The sequence below is a fragment of the Equus quagga genome, chromosome 7 (genome assembly GCF_021613505.1).
Source record: "Equus quagga isolate Etosha38 chromosome 7, UCLA_HA_Equagga_1.0, whole genome shotgun sequence".
NCBI lineage: Eukaryota > Metazoa > Chordata > Mammalia > Perissodactyla > Equidae > Equus > Equus quagga.
Genome location: NC_060273.1, coordinates 21705124 through 21720822, shown reverse-complemented (window position 1 = coordinate 21720822; position 15699 = coordinate 21705124). Strand labels below are relative to the sequence as shown.

General features: G+C 57.2%; 2 protein-coding genes across 7 annotated transcripts; both read left to right on the top strand.

Annotated features, from left to right (window-relative positions):
• The first annotated feature begins 39 nt into the window (after positions 1-39).
• SPNS1 (SPNS lysolipid transporter 1, lysophospholipid) lies at positions 40-8331 on the top strand. Of its 4 annotated transcripts, none has more exons than XM_046666733.1 (13): positions 40-588; positions 828-1119; positions 1214-1279; positions 2957-3093; positions 4234-4385; positions 4484-4550; positions 5342-5487; positions 5795-5950; positions 6278-6467; positions 6808-6873; positions 7145-7243; positions 7574-7745; positions 8013-8331. In XM_046666733.1, the coding sequence occupies exons 2-13, from the start codon at positions 879-881 to the stop codon at positions 8105-8107; spliced, it is 1587 nt and encodes a 528-aa protein (XP_046522689.1). In that variant the 5' UTR covers positions 40-588; positions 828-878; the 3' UTR covers positions 8108-8331. The 4 variants fall into 4 exon arrangements, with proteins under 4 accessions (XP_046522689.1, XP_046522690.1, XP_046522688.1 ...); XM_046666734.1 differs by having other exon boundaries at positions 812-1119; XM_046666732.1 differs by having other exon boundaries at positions 40-608.
• Positions 8332-9231: 900 nt separating this feature from the next.
• LAT (linker for activation of T cells) lies at positions 9232-14259 on the top strand. Of its 3 annotated transcripts, XM_046666736.1 has the most exons (12): positions 9232-9334; positions 9532-9559; positions 9669-9703; positions 9961-10048; positions 10180-10244; positions 10335-10364; positions 10447-10510; positions 10583-10683; positions 12339-12401; positions 12603-12665; positions 12757-12840; positions 12993-14259. In XM_046666736.1, exons 1-11 carry the CDS (start codon positions 9232-9234, stop codon positions 12831-12833), a joined length of 717 nt encoding a protein of 238 aa, XP_046522692.1. In that variant the 3' UTR covers positions 12834-12840; positions 12993-14259. The 3 variants fall into 3 exon arrangements, 2 of the variants coding, with proteins under 2 accessions (XP_046522692.1, XP_046522693.1); XM_046666737.1 differs by lacking the exon at positions 12339-12401; XR_006889382.1 differs by lacking the exon at positions 12993-14259 and having other exon boundaries at positions 12339-12665.
• The last annotated feature ends 1440 nt before the right edge of the window (positions 14260-15699 follow it).

Sequence of the window (15699 nt, the reverse complement as noted above, 5' to 3'; positions counted from 1 at the left end):
CTCCGGATGGGCGGGTGGCGTCGGGGGACGCTTCCTTCACCGTCCACGGGGAAAGCCCAGGGCTTTACAGGGAATCCGAGCCACAGGGACCCGGCGGTGCGAGAGGCGGGGCTGGGGGCCGCTGCTCGACATCCATTCACTCAACACTCACTGGGCATGTACGGAGCCCAAACCAGGCACCGAGGAAGAGAGAATCATCACCGATAGCGAGAGCCGTTCGCTGGCATTTCCGGAGACATTTACCATTTCCAGAACTTTTCAAGAATCCTTTACCTCGTCTGACCTCGCTTGGTCAGAAGTCTGCCAAGTGGGGGTTGCAGATGAGGAAGCCGAGGATCAGTGGGCGGAACGACCTCACCACGCAGCGGGGCAGCCTCTAGGCTGGCGGGCTCGGCGGGACGCCGGGCCTGGGACCGCTCCCGGTTACCGTGGCGACCAGCGAGCCCGCGGCGGCTTCCGTAGTCGGCGGCGGTCACGGTCGCGGGCGCGCACCGGGGCGGTCTGCACCGCGCTCCGGCGTCACATGACCGGCTCTAGGGCAAGATGGCGGCGGCCGCGATGCAGTGCCGGGGCTGAGTGACAGCGAGTGTAGGGGGCTTCTACCCGGGGTGAGGGATGGCTTCCACCTGGGCGGGGGTGGGGGGGACGCCCTCCTCGGCCCGCTCCCGTCCCCTCCGCGCGCTGTGTCTGCCGGGACGGGGAGGAATGACCGGGCCCGGCTTCCATCCTAGCCGTGCTCTGTGCTTCGGGGCAGCTCCTGTCGGTCTCTGGGCGCACCTCGTCTGGGTTCCCCCCATCCTCCTTTCTGCAGTCTCCTCCCCTCGCAGGTGGAATCGTCGGTGGGACCGGAGCGCGGGTGGGCGCGGCCCCCCAGGACCATGTCCGGGTCCGACACCGCGCCCTTCCTCAGCCAGGCGGATGACACGGACGACGGGCTGGTTCCCGGCACCCCTGGGTTACCGGGGGCCCCGGGGAACCCGAAGTCCGAGGATCCCGAGGTCCCGGACCGGGAGGGGCTGCAGCGCATCACGGGCTTGTCTTCGGGCCGCTCGGCTCTCATAGTGGCCGTGCTGTGCTACATCAACCTCCTCAATTACATGGACCGCTTCACCGTGGCTGGTACCGACTTCTGGGAGGAGGTTAGACGAGGGGAGGGAGCGGGGTCCTGAAGGTGAGGCTACCTGGCGGAGCCCATCCTGAGTCTGTTTCCCAGGCGTCCTTCCAGACATCGAGCAGTTCTTCAACATTGGAGACAGTAGCTCGGGCCTCATCCAGACCGGTGAGTGCAGACTCTGCCTGGGCACACAGCGGCTCTTCTGCCTTTTCTACCCTAGTTGGGGCCCCATGCTGGCTGCCTGGGGCCTCTTAGTGGAGGTACAGTGGCCAGAGCTAGGGGAGGAGATGGCTCTGGGGCTGTTCTGTTTAGGTGGGACACCACATTTAAAGAGGAGTTAGTTTCGAGTAATAGTTAAAACAGACCTGGGTTGCAATCTCAGCTTTCCACTTACAGTGTGATGGTAGGCAAGACCCTCAGCCTCTATAAGCCTCAGTTTCCTTGTGGGTGAGATGGAACTGGTAATAACCCTGATGACCTCATGGGGCTGATGTGAGGATTAAATGCGATAATGCCTGTGAAGTTCACAGTGCAGTGTTGGGGACATGGTAGGCACCCCATAAATGATGGCGAGAGAGGGCGTCTGGAATTGGGAGAGATGAGCTTTACTTGTTCAGGACTTTGGGATTTGTGGGAGAAGCAAAGCCAGGACCAAATCCTCTTTTCCTTCCTCCCTTCTTCCCTCATTTCTTGAATGTTTCTGAGCACCTGCACTGTGCCAGGCCCCAGAGGAGGTGGCGATAACGTCTACAGAACTTGCCCAAGACCTTTTATGCCCATTGTCTTCTAATCCTTCCATCAGTCAAGAAATAGGTGTTATTATTCTTATTTTATAGAGGAAGCAGATAATATCATCTACATTTTTATAAGGAAACTGAGGCTTGGAGATGAGTTAAGACTTGCCCAGCGTCACACAACAAGTTAGAATCAGAACAGGAATTTGAAACCAGATCTTGCAGTATTCTTTACTCCACTCCAGGCCAATAAGGAGCTGGACGTATTTAAGGCAAAGTTTTTGGAGAAATGAGAATGAGATCATAAGTCAAGGTCTGCAAAGCTCTAAAGAGTTACTTAGAGAAGAAGCGAGTTTTTCTCAACAGCCTTACTCATTTTTTCATTCCACACGTGTTTATTGAGCACCTGTTTTGTGCTAGGCCATGTGTTAGTGATGGAAACGCAGTCATGGCCAATACAGGCAAGGTCCTTGTCTTCATGAAGTCAACATTCTGTGCATGAGGGGAACAGTTCATAAAAACCTAAACTAATGATGAGATGATTTTCTATAAGAATAAGTGGTTATGTAAAAGAAAAGAGTAAAAAAAAAGAAAAGAGAGGGACTGGATGTGTGGTGGTTGGGAAGGTGTCTGAGCTGGAACCTCAAGGAGCTAAGCTCTGTGAAGTTCAGGGTAGAGGATAGAATGTTCCAGATGGAGAGGACAGCAGCTGTAAAAACCCTAAGATGGTATTGAGGTTGGCACTTGGGCCGTTGGGGTACGGAGAAGGGAAAGTGGTTGAACAGGAGGTTGGAGAGGTAGGGAGGGACTAGATGACCGAACTCCCTGGTGTGGAGTTTGGATTTTGTTCTCGGCTCGATAGGAGAAAGTGACAAGTCAGCTGGGCCATCCATTCTACAGTGGAAGGTCTGAACAACATGGAAGATGGGGCTGGGAGCTCTGGCGGTTTCAGGGTTGGGATATGCGGCGGGTATGAGCTCTTGGTGAGGAGAAGGCTGGGGATCGTTCTTCTGTGGTTATTGCTGCCCCCGCTCTCCCTCCCTACGCTGGAGTGGGGGTTGGAGGGTAGGTGTGCTGGGCTGGGCCGTGACTCTCTGCTTCCCCCCAGTGTTCATCTCCAGTTACATGGTGTTGGCGCCTGTGTTTGGCTACCTGGGTGACAGGTACAATCGGAAGTACCTCATGTGCGGGGGCATTGCCTTCTGGTCCCTGGTGACACTGGGGTCGTCCTTCATCCCCAGAGAGGTAGGCCCCGTGCTGGTTCCTTCTTCCTGTCCCTCCTCCCTCCCCCGTCAATCTTTGCTGCTGCTCCTGGGAATCCTTTCAGACTGGGCCTGGGGAACTTCTTCAGTTGCCTTGGTCTATGCCATCTTATACCTGCTGCTTGCCTGAGTTAATCCGCCCACCCCGTCCTCTCCCCTTTTCTTCCAGAACCTTCTTCTGTCCATCATCCCCTCTCTCCCTGACCATTGACTCTTTCCACTCTACACCTAAACACTCACATTTCTCTACCATGGAGAAGACATTACCTGGATTGCCCTCCTTCCCTCCCCTCCTTCCTAGTCAGACTTCCCGAAAGGCCCCCTTAACCTAGCTCCGGTCTGGGTGAGGGCACCCAGAGAGAGGCTCTCACTCTGCCTGCACTTCCTCTTCTCCTGCTCCCACCTTGAGCGCTGCTGGCTGACCTGCCGCCACCACTCCATTGCCAAAGTCAACAATGACCTCTTGGTTGCTAAGTGTAGCTCCTACTTTGTAGTCCTGCTCGCGCTATATCTCCTGGGAGGCTCTGGCTCTATTGACCCACTTCTTTCTTCCGGAAACCCTCTTCTAACATCTGTGATGCCACTCTTCTGGTTTTCCTCCTGCCTCCGGGTTGTTGCTTCTTTGCTCCTTTGAAATCTCCTTTGTCTGTTCTCACTCTCTGCCCCAGGACTCTGTCCTCAGCCCATTCCCAGGTACTGCGTACTCTCTGTGGGTGATGGTACCCTGTTTTAGCTTCAAGTGTCTGTTAGACAAATAACCCCCCTACCTAAGATCATCATGCCCCCTTGGGGTATCTTGGGTGGGGTGGGCAAGATAGAAGTTAAGATTTATTTTTGTTCCTACTGGGTACTTTTTCTTGTCCCATCCTCACAATAGTTATGTGAACAAGTTGTTATTATCCACCTTTTGCAGATGAGGAAACTGAGGCTCAGAGAGGTTAAGTTGCTTTCCCAAAGTCACAGCTAGTAAGTAGTGGAGCCAGGATTCAAGCTCAGGTCTGTCTGATTCTAAAACCCAGTTCTCTCCCGCCGTCCCTGCTGCCTCTCCAGAGCCGGCTGGTGAGGTAGGCTGGGAGGCTGGCTGCAGGGTGGGGTGCCACCTCCCCCATGTCTCCTTCCTCAGCGATTCTGGCTGCTTCTCCTGACCCGGGGCCTAGTGGGGGTCGGGGAGGCCAGTTACTCCACCATCGCACCCACTCTCATCGCTGACCTCTTCGTGGCGGACCAGCGGAGTCGGATGCTCAGCGTCTTCTACTTCGCCATCCCAGTGGGCAGGTGAGTGGACCTGGGGCCTGGTAGGGAGGCAGAAGGGCCTGGCGTGGGGGACACGGCTGACCAGCTGTCTCCTCTCCTCTCCCACCCCCTTCCCCCAGTGGGCTGGGTTATATTGCAGGTTCCAAAGTGAAGGATGTGGCTGGTGACTGGCACTGGGCTCTGAGGGTGAGTCCAGTCACGGCCTGTGGAGGGTCAGCAGCATTATCACTGATGCCCCTCTCCTACCTTCAGACATTCCCCTTTTGAGGCAGCACTCACTCTTTCAAGCCTTCAGGAAGCCTGGATGCCTTCACCATGAAGCCATGTCAAATGCAACCAAGCCACAACTCTTGGTTGCAGGTGACAGAAGCCCATTGTAAAACTGTAAGCCCCAAAATGGGACTGTCTTGGCTCTCATAATGGAAAGTCCCAGGATGGGCTTCAGGTAAAGCTGGATCCAGGACTCCCACACTTCACAGGATCATCCTTTTCTCAGCTCTACTCTCTTCTGTGTTAACTTCATTCTCAAGCAAAGGAAAGCTCCACGTGTTTATCTTCCCATTTAGAAACACTGGCACCCTGAATACTTGGGCAATAGTCTGGATGGCGTCTGATTAAATGAACATGGGTCACATGCCTGCCACTGAATCAATCATGGAGGCTGGGAGGTTAACACTACTGTTCTTGGCCAAGCCCTGCCCTGTTTGCGCTAGGTGGATTGAAAAAAGGGGGAGTGGTTTCCCCAAAGAAGATTAGAGTACTGTTAGCAAAGAGGGAGCAGCTAGGCTTGCAGACATGGGCCCCTAGTGGCATTTGCCTCTCTCCCCAGTCGCAGGTTCAGCTTCCTTGAGCAGACACTTACCCAGGTGTTTGAGGTCTTGGGGCCTGAGTTGCCTTACCACCCCCTCACTTTCTCCCAGCCCCAGGGTTGAGTGTGTCCCTGCCTGTGCGTGTCCTGAAGCCCACTCTTCCCCTAGGTGACACCAGGTCTAGGAGTGGTGGCTGTTCTGCTGCTGTTCCTGGTAGTACGGGAGCCGCCAAGAGGGGCTGTGGAGCGCCACTTGGACTCACCACCCTTAAACCCCACCTCGTGGTGGGCGGATCTGAGGGCTCTGGCAAGAAAGTGAGTTTAGTTCCATCCTGGCCCAACATCTGGGGCCCCCAGGGGAAGCCTGACATCTAGTTTGAGATTTACATGGGTGTGGTCTTCATTTACTTTTTTGTCAGCTGGCCCTACCCCTCAGCCCGGAATTCAGTCACCACTGCCTCCTTGTGGCAGCAGCTTGAATTACAGGCCCAGATCCTGGGAGCCAGGACAGCCTCCACAGCCAGGGCCCTGACCCTATTAAAATAAGCCAGGAAGGGTGAACAGAGATCTCCTACCCTGACACCTCAGTGGAGTCTGACTCCTCCCTCCCACCTGTGTGCAGCCCTAGTTTCATCCTGTCTTCCCTGGGCTTCACTGCTGTGGCCTTTGTCACGGGCTCCCTGGCTCTCTGGGCTCCTGCGTTCTTGCTGCGTTCCCGTGTGGTCTTGGGGGAGACCCCACCCTGCCTTCCTGGAGACTCCTGCTCTTCCTCTGACAGGTACCCAGATTGAGGTTGGGCTGGGTGGCCTGCAGGTGGCAGGGGATGGAGTGGAGAGAGTCTGCAGCTCAGGCTCAGGCGGGGAGAGTTTGAACCCCAGCTCCAGAAGCTGCTTCCTCTCCCCGAGTCTCCGTTTCCTGGTCTGGGAAGCAGGTGATAGGGTGATGCCTTCATCTGGGAGCTCTGTGAACCATGGGGTCTGTGCCTAGATGGACCTGGGTTGTGAGGGGGGCTGGGATGCACCAGCTTCCTCTCCAGGCTGTGGGGGTGAGGCTAGGGGGCTTTGCAGGCAGAGGGTCCAACCCCCATCCACACCCCTCCCCCCAGCCTCATCTTCGGGCTCGTCACCTGCCTGACTGGGGTCCTGGGTGTGGGCCTGGGTGTGGAGGTCAGCCGCCGCCTCCGCCGCTCCAACCCCCGGGCTGACCCACTCGTCTGTGCTGCTGGCCTCCTGGGCTCCGCACCCTTCCTCTTCCTCTCTCTTGCCTGTGCCCGTGGTAGCATCGTGGCCACCTATGTGAGTAGCCAGCAGGTATCAAGGGGGGTGTCGTGGATCCAAGATGGAGGAACAGGGCACTGGGGCAGGACTGGGGTCAACCAGCATAGTGGTTCAGAGCTGACTCTGGAGCAGGAATGCCTGGTTTTGCATCTCAGCTCTGGCCCTTCCTAGCTGTGTGCATTGGGCAAGTCACTTAACCTCTCTGTGCTCGGTTTCATCATCTGTAAAATGGGAATAATAGTAGTATCTGTCTCATAGAGGTGTTGTGAGGATTAAATGAGTTAACAGATGAGCCTGGTACATGGTAAACCGTCCATGTGTTTGGTCTTCTTGTGATGAAGACTCCCCCATCCCCCAGATTTTCATCTTTGTTGGAGAGACACTGCTGTCCATGAACTGGGCCATTGTGGCTGACATTCTGCTGGTGAGTAGCTGGGCCACTCCAGGGTTAGCCCAGAGGCTGATGAGAACAGGGAGTGGGGGCAGGAGGTCTCACTTCCCTTGAATTGTGGCCTTTATTTCATTTTCAAAACCAGCCCCGGACTGACTTCAGAGTCCAGCCCCCGATGGGCTTGTAGTCTTGGCCTGCCCTGCACCCCAGTCACACGTCTGAGCTGGGGTTCACCTCTGACCTCAGCCCAGGCTGAGCCTTCGCCCTGTCCTCAGCCTCTGCCTCCTGCCCCTCCTCCCCCCAGTACGTGGTGATCCCCACACGACGTTCTACCGCCGAGGCCTTCCAGATTGTGCTGTCCCACCTGCTGGGTGATGCTGGGAGCCCCTACCTCATTGGCCTGGTGAGTACTGCCCCTTGGCTTGGCCTGGGGTGGGGATCAGGGGACCCTGTGTTCCCAGCACCAGCTGGTAGCCACCGGCCTGAGCTTGGGCCACGTTGGAAGACCCCAGTTAGGCGTCTGCGCCCTCTGTGCCAGTCCCCCTTCACCTTGGATCCTTAACTGGACAGGAAGGATTTTGTCTTGGCAGAGTCCCACAGTGAGGCCACGGAGCTCACCTGGCAGTCCAGCCCTCCTGCCCTTCCTGGCTCCAGTCTGTGTTCTTCTGGAGTTCGGGGACTCTCCCCACGCCGCTGACTCTGTCTCCTGGCTTTCCTCTCCTGTCTCTGGCAGATCTCCGACCGCCTCCGCCGGCGCTGGCCACCCTCCTTCTTGTCCGAGTTCCGGGCCCTGCAGTTCTCGCTCATGCTGTGCGCCTTCGTCGGGGCGCTGGGTGGTGCAGCCTTCCTGGGCACTGCCATCTTCATTGAGGGTGACCGTCAGCGAGCCCACTTGCATGTGCAGGGTCAGTTGGGCCTTCCCTCTGTCTATCCACAGCTCCTTGCCCTGCTTGTCCATCCATCTGTCTGTCCAGTCCTGTGTGTGTGTCATCCCTCAGTCCATAGCCCTCCCCTCATCCAGCTTCACGTCTGCCTGTCCAACAAGCTGACGCCCGTGTGTCCACAGCCCTGGTGGCTCTGCTGCCTTGTCCAGTGCCCACTGCCTCTCGGTCTCCTCCCTGGCTTTGAGTCTATCTGTGCATCCAGCCCTGGCTCTGACCCCTTCCTGGCAGGTCTGCTACGTGAGGCAGGGCCCGCAGATGACCGTATCGTGGTGCCCCAGCGAGGCCGCTCCACCCGGGTCCCTGTGTCCAGTGTGCTCATCTGAGGGGCTGTCACTCACCCACCTGCACACCTACCCCATGAGGTGCCAGGCCCAAACCCTCAGCCTGGCCCAGCTTCTGGGAGGAGCCTTGGGCCGTGTTCCAGCTCCCACACACTACACGGGTAGCCAAGTGAGGGGTGGTGGGGGTCTGGGAGGGTGGTCCCCCTCCACTGGAGCAGCCCCAGGGGTTCGGTGCTATTTGTAACTAAATAAAATTTGTAGCCAGACCCCAAGTGCCTGTTGAGTCTCTCTGGGTGCTAGTGACTTCTGACGTCTGGCCTGCAGGGGATGCCCATCTCTGGCCCCAGGGTCCAAGGGCTCCCGGGGGCTGTTGGGTCACTCCTGTGGGGCCTTGGGCAAATCCTGGCCCTTCGGGGCTGCGTGAATGAGAGGGTGGAGTGAGCTGGCTTGGTGTGACCATGAGTCATGCTCACGTTTCCCCCAGAGCCTGCCCGTCTTGGCAGGTCGGCCAAAGGAGGGGTGGGGGTGGCCAGTGCTCTGTGCCTCTCTGGATTCCCAGTGGCAGAGCCTCCCTCCCTGCTGCCTCCTTGGGCCGTGGCTGTGGAGGCTCCGGCTGCTGGCCTGCCAGTCTCCCCTCCTCCTGCTGGTATGAGTTGCCACTTGTCCTGGAGGCCAGTAGACCCTTCTTGAGGGCCTGGGGGCGGCTCCTTGGGCCTCTTCCTCCCCCTCCCCACTGGCTAGGTGGGGGTGGGAAGGGGGCGGGTGAAGCCGGCTGAGGAGCCGGATGATTTCCTGCCCTCACCCGGCGCTCACCACAGCTTCCTGCTGCAGGCGGGTGCGGAGGAGAGCCGGGTGTCGAACAGAGGGGCAGGTAGGGCTGGGGTGCAGGGTCCACGCAGGGTGGCTGGTGCCCCAGACTCCAGCCCAGGCCTTGGCTTGACTGCCCTGGGATCAAGGGTCTTCCAGAGCCAGTCCTGACCCCCAGTCAGCCTAGCAAGGGGGGGCGATCCAGGGCCCCCAAGCAGGGCACAGCTGCCCCCTACCCAGCTCCAGCCTGGTACCTGCTGGGCCCTGCACCCTGCCGGCCCACTCCTCGCCCTGCACCAGTTCTGCCCCTGAGGGGCCTGTGGCGAGCAGCCAGGCCTGGTCCAAGCTCTCTCCTGCAGATGGAGGCGGCCATCCTGATCCCCTCCGTGCTGGGCCCCCTGCTGCTGCCTCTCTTGGCCGTGTTGCTGATGGCACTGTGTGTGCGCTGCCGAGAGCTGCCAGGTGAGTGGGAGCTTGTGGGGTGACCCAATGTTTGGACACACTGACAGGGGTCCTCACCCCGCCCCCCCAACCCCTTACTCCGTCTTTAACCTTCCCTAATTCTGTCCTGCGCACGGAGACGCTGAGAGCACCCGACGCCATCACCCTCAACCCTCTTCATTCCCTTTTCCTGCCTCACCAGCCCTCTCTTCCCCCAGGCTCATATGACAGTGCTGCCACTGATAGGTGAGTCGCCCCATTGACCCTGCGTCTCTCTCAATACCCGTGTGGGGCTGGGCTGGGAGGCTGGCTGGGCCTCTCCTGGCCGTTTCTCCAGCTGTGTCTCTCCTGCTAGCTTGACCCCAAGCAGCATCGTGATCAAACGGCCTCGTGAGTACACGGAGGGTCCCTCCCTTGAGGGTAGGAGAGAGGGTCCCCTGGAGTGTGAGAGAGCATGTGCCTTTGTTCAGATTCCCCCTGTGGTGTCCACATGGCCTTGACCTGAGCTGGGGATGGGGAGGGAGATGGGTGCCCTTAGGCCTGTCCAGGGCATGGGGGTTTCAGGGGTTAGCCTGCCCCTGAGGCCTCAACGAAGGTAGGGGCATGATGTCTGGAGTCATTCCTTCAACTTGGTCCTGTGTCCTCAGCAACACTCGTCCCATGGCCACCAGCCACTTCCTACCCGCCTGTTACCTCATTTCCACCCCTGAGCCAGCCAGACCTGCTCCCCATCCCGTAAGTAGCCCCTTCTTCTCCAGATTCCCCGCTTTACTCCTCACCTCCTTGGATTGGGGCCTCTTTCCCTCTTATAACCCCTGTTGTCCCAGAGCCCCACCCCAGCATGACCTCTAACCTTTGACTTCCAGGAGATCCCCGCAGCCCCCCGGGGGCTCCCACCACATGCCATCTTCCCGGCAAGGCTCGGATGGTGGTAAGCATGGAGCGGGGCCTGGGGGCTGGGGCTGCGCAGAGGCTAGGCCCTGCCTGAGCTGACACAGTCTCCCTCACTCTCTCTTTGCAGCCAACAGTGTGGCGAGCTATGAGAATGAGGGTGCGTCTGGGCCGGGTGCCCTCGCTTGGGGGAGGCCGAGGCCTGCTCTGGGCTTTGCTGACCCCTGTGTCGTTACCCCCAGAGCCGGTCTGTGAGGACGCGGAGGACGACGAGGATGAGGAGGACTATCACAACGAGGGCTACTTGTGAGTGGCCAGGCGGGAGGAGGGGGCTAAGGCCGGGGGTCCTCGCTCACCTTCCCCTTGACCTCCCCACAGGGTTGTGCTTCCTGACCCTGCCCCAACCACCACCGCCAGCACCATCGTCCCACCAGCTCCCGTGTCCAACAAGCCCGGCCTCCGGGACAGCGCCTTCTCCAGTGAGTCGGCCGTTTCTGGCCACTCTCCAGCGCCTCCGCGCCGCAGCCCCTCCGCTCCTCTCTCTCCTGTTATTTCTTTGCTGCTCGCTACCCCTCCGTGTTCTCTCTTCTCTCTAGAACTCTTGTCCTTCAGATAGTGGACTTCCTGCTCCAATCTTCTCATTTTCTTACTTTTTCTCTTCTCTTTCCTATCTTTTTGTCTTTTCCTTTTATTGTCGGTGAGATTTCCTTGACTTTCTTCTTCTTTTGACTCCATTCTTTTACTTTCTCTCTCAAAAAAGAAAAGCTCTTTCTTGATCTCTGACTATTCCTTTTTTATAGCCTCCTGTTCATGGAGCTAGTATCCTCTGGTACATCTCTAAGGGTATTGATTATGCGTTGTCTTTTTTGGGTTGTTTTGGGAGTTTTCCTCTGCCTCCTGCATTGCTTCCGTTTCCTTTGAGCTGCTTTTCCCCCTTTGCTTTGGTCGCCTCCTGCCTGTGAGCAGGCTTCCTCAATGTCTGCTGATCATCAGGGCTCTCTTACTCTCCTCTCCCTCTATCCTCGCTCTGGGCCATGCCTTCTACACCCTGGCTTCATTTGCCGTCCATATTCCCAACTTGCCGCCTCTCTCCTGGGCTCCAGATCATTTGTCCAAGTGCTTCTTTTCGTTCGTTCGTTCCTTCACTCACTCATTCATTTGTCATATTCACTGGGGCCTCTGATACAACAGCTAATGGGCTGGAGTCATGATAAAAGAGCTAGGGTTTGTTGAGGGCCTGCTCCATGCCTTGCTAAGAGTTTTCCATGTACTAACTTATTAAATGTCACAATGCCCAGGTGCTGTTGAGCCTGTCCCTTCCCTTCCTGTGCCTCAGTTGTCCCATCTGTATGATGGCAGCGCATACTGTATGACAGGCCCTGTTTTAGTATTCACTGCTTTAATCCTCAAAACAGCCCTTGGAGGGGGGGACTGTTACTCGCCCTATTTTACAGTTAAGAAAACAGACCTTGAGAGTTAGGTAGCTTGTCTGAGGTTACACAGTTAGTGCTGGCGCTGGATTTGAACCTGGATAGTCTGGCTCCAGAGCCTGCCTCGTGCATGGCCTCGTGGAGAAACAAGTCAGCACGTAAACGAGCACGATACTGTCGAAGACAATAGGTGTTCTGAAGGGAGTAAGACAGGAGTGGGGGGCAGGGCTGGCCTGGCTCGGGAAGAGGGGCCAGCTGAGCTGGCGGCACCTCTGACCCAGCCCACCCTGAGTGTCATCTACCCCTCCACATGTGCCACCAGCCCCGCCACTCCGAGCTGCTCCCCGTCCCTGCTCCCTAACTGCGGGGCAGGCTGGGGTCTGTCTTCTGGTCTCCTCTTTCCCACAATTCCATTCCTTCCAATCAGTTCTAGTCAAGTTGCCCTACTTGTCTCCAGTACATGGCCTTTGCCCTCGTCCAGCTGCTGGCATCGCTGGTCTGGAGCCCCGTCCCTGCATCCCTTGGGGGCCGACTCTGGTGATGGGCTCTAGGTGTCCGTGTGTGGGAGTCTTAGGCTGGTTATGTTGAAAGTCTTTGGTGTCCACAGTTGGGAGCCTCTGGGTGTCTGCCCTCAGGGGCCCTGGGAATTCATGCTTGAGGGCTCTGGGTAACGGTGCTGGGGGTCTCCGATGGTTTTCCTGTAGTGGAGTCGGGTGAAGATTATGTGAACGTTCCTGAGAGTGAGGAGAGTGCAGATGCGTCTCTGGGTGAGTGGCTGGTGTCCCCCTGGTGCCCTCTGAGGGTCCACCTTCTCTCCCTCACCCTCACTCCCCACCCCCACTCTCAGTGTGTCTGGGCCCCACCCCTGGGGGTGCCCACAACCTCTTCTACAGCTCCCTCGCCCTCTGCCTGGGTGTTGTCCTGCTCCTTTCAGTGTGGCCGTCTCTCCTTCTGACCTGTCCCCACAGATGGGAGCCGGGAGTATGTGAACGTGTCCCAGGAGCTGCAGCCCACGGCGAGGACTGAGCCTGGTGTGTGCTGGGGGAGGTGGGGGCAGAGGCTGGGGGAGCTGCCTGGGGGAGATGGTTTATAAGCTGAGACCAACTTCCCCTGCTCTCACAGCCACCCGGAAAGCCCAGCGCGTGGAGGATGAGGAAGAGGGAGCTCCAGATTATGAGAATCTGCAGGAGCTTAACTGAGGGCCTGGTGAGAGTCCTGCCCAGCCCAGCCCTGCCCTGGGCCTGTGGGCTCCCACCCTCCTCCCCCAGCCTTGCCCACTACCTCAGCCCTGTCCTCTTTGACTCTGGGGACCCTTACCCCATAACCCCTCCCTCTCTCCCTGCCCTCTTGTGTTTCAGTGTGAGGTGTGCCTGTCCTGGAACCAGCCTTGCCTGGGAGAGCTGAGCTGGGCAGCTGGCAGTGGCTCTGAGGGGCCCCACTTGGCACCCTGTCCTGCCTCCAGCCTGATAACAGCCTGAGAATTTCCCCCCTAACTTATTGTCACTTTGGGGTCCAGTCTGTTTGCCCCCAACACTCTGCACCTTCTGACGCAGCCTGAGAATGAACTCCCCTGGGCCCAGCCCTACTCGGTCATAGAATAAAGGCTGGTATGGTCTGTAGTGCTTCTGGCTTCAGGGAGGCCCAGTGGGTTGGAGTCGGGCTGAGGGCGGGCTGTGCCTGAGGGTCGCGTGTGAGTGTCTGTGTGTGTGTGTGTGTGTGTGTGTGTGTCGGTGGGTCTCCGTCTTCCACAGATACATGTGCTCCCGCCAGTCCTGACAAGGTACTCCGTGAGTGACTGTGTGAACGATGGCGGGGACACATCACCTTCTGAACGAGACGAGTCCGACCCAGGCCGGCACTTCTGCGTCTCAGATGCATCTCCCCGTGAGACAGCCCACAGAGATGGCAGACAATGGCTGTGCCGAAGAGAGCGGGGCGTCGGGTAGCACTGGGCGCCCAGTGAAAGTCTAGAGCAAGACTGCTCCCCGCTGGCCCCCAGCTTCTCCATCTTTAAAACAAGGGGGTGGACTTGACCTCAGAGGGCTTTCTTAATTCTTACCTTTTATGGTTCTCAATAAAACAGAACTTAGAAATTGTCTAAGCAACTCAAAAAGTCAGTGTGCAGGGCAGCACGGTTCAGACTTTGATGTGTGGCTGACTCAGCTGAGGTCCTGCTCAAACGTGGCTTCTGATTCAGTAGGTCTGGAGTGTGGCCTCAGAGTCTGCGTTTCTAAGGAGCTCCCAGGTGCTTCTGCTACTGCTGTGCGGAGAAGCACACTTGGAGTAGCAGCTTCTGGTGGATACTCTGGTCACTGATCGGCCCCGGTGTGGACATGTGGCCTAACCTGGGTCAGTGAGGACCAGCCCTGCGACTTAGGCAGGAAGTGGTGAAAGGAGAAGCTCTTTCTGTTCATGCAGTTGTTACGCTGGAATAATGTAGTCCCAGTGCCGCCACTTGGAGAGCCTGCCTGAGGATGAAGCCAGCGTGGAGGAGAGAACGGCCCATAGACGGACCAGGCCTGTCTCCTGGGGATGTCACAACTCCCGGATCCAGTCACACCTTAACCAGGACACCCCTTCAGACTTCCCAGTTACACCGGCCAATAAATTACCAGTTTTCTTCAACCTGCTTGACCTGGGGTTTCTGTCACATACAGCCAAAGTAGTCTTGAGTGATACACAAAGTTGTTGGCATCCTCTGTGGGCTCCAGAGGTGATAGCACCAGCTTCTCTAGGGAGTGCCTGCTGCACGTCCGTGCTTGTGTCATTGAGTCTCCGTCATTCCCCTGTTGTGGTTGCTGTGGGCATCCCTATTTCACAGGTGATGAAACAGGCTCAGAGAGGAGCAGTGATTTGCCCAAAGGCACACAGCCAAAGTGGCAAATCTGGGATTAGCTCTGTCACCTCCAGGGTCACCGCCGCCAGTCTCTTACTCCGGGTGTTGTGCACAGCACTGGCTGCCCCAAACCGGGGAGCTCGTAAGACGCCCAGTTGGAGAAGTGGGGGAGGCAGGTCTGGGGAGGAGATCGGACAAGCTGGGCATCGACAGGTGGAGTTGAGTCATATTATTTGGAGGAAATAGAAAGAGGCAGAGGCACCTTTGTGTCTCTGAGGGACAGAGAACAGTTTACCAAAAAGGCACGTTGGTATAACCACCTTGGAGAACAATCTGGCAACATCAGTAAAGCTGAAGATGGCGTCCCTTTACCTAGCAAGTTCCCGGATGTAAACCCTGACAACTAGCACACAGGCTAAGGGAGTGGGCGCAAGAGGCTCAGGCCAGCGTCGCAATGGCTGGAAACAACAGCCAGTCCGCATCGGGAGAAGGGGCAGGGAGCTGCCGTCTAGCCGGCCCAGATGCTCACCAGCAGGGAAAAACGCGTGAAGGGCATCAACACCTATCAGCACGGATAAATATCACCAACAGCTTGTGGAGTGAGAGAAAGAAAAGTTGTTTTATTTACATAAATTGCAAAACATGAAAAAACTGTAGCTATTGTTCAGGAATATGTATATATGTAAGGGTATCAAGGTGTAGGCAAAGGAATGAGGAGTGCTGGATTCAGGAGAGTGGTGAGTGGGGGCGGGGGGGAGGACTAATTGGGAGGAGTTCAGGAAGACCTCAGGGATACGGGTAGTGTCTTGTTAAGCAGGGTACACAAGTAGTAGATGTGTAGTTCTTTTAAGCTTTTGCATATGTGAATGGTTTCGTAAGAAGAAGAGACCAAGGCCCAAGGAGGGAATGGATGGGGGCAGGAGGGTGGGGCGGCTTTAGGAGACAGTAAACAGGAGGCTGAGAGTTGCTGGTCTGTCCGTGCCAAGCAAGGGAGTTGCACATGCTGCTGCAGGCCTTAGGAGCAGCACATGCAAAGGCTGTGAGGTGGGAATAGTGAGGAGGCTGTTGGAATAATCCACATGAGCCATGGTGGTGGACTGGCCGAAGACGGGGCACGGACAATGGAAAGAGGTGGCAGAATGAGCAGATGTTTGGGAGGCAGAAGCAAGGGACAGGGCGATAGGTTGGCTGTGGACTGTGAGACATGGGGAAGTCCAAGGTGTCTCTGG

Coding starts and splice junctions, on each gene's coding strand:
- SPNS1 (XM_046666733.1), top strand. CDS start 879: ATGTCCGGGTCCGACACCGCGCCCTTCCTCAGCCAGGCGGATGACACG. Junction 3,094..4,233: donor CGTCCTTCATCCCCAGAGAG/GTAGGCCCCGTG, acceptor CTCCTTCCTCAG/CGATTCTGGCTGCTTCTCCT. Junction 7,244..7,573: donor GCCCCTACCTCATTGGCCTG/GTGAGTACTGCC, acceptor TGTCTCTGGCAG/ATCTCCGACCGCCTCCGCCG.
- LAT (XM_046666736.1), top strand. CDS start 9,232: ATGGAGGCGGCCATCCTGATCCCCTCCGTGCTGGGCCCCCTGCTGCTG. Junction 10,245..10,334: donor CCGGCAAGGCTCGGATGGTG/GTAAGCATGGAG, acceptor CTCTCTTTGCAG/CCAACAGTGTGGCGAGCTAT. Junction 10,511..10,582: donor TATCACAACGAGGGCTACTT/GTGAGTGGCCAG, acceptor ACCTCCCCACAG/GGTTGTGCTTCCTGACCCTG.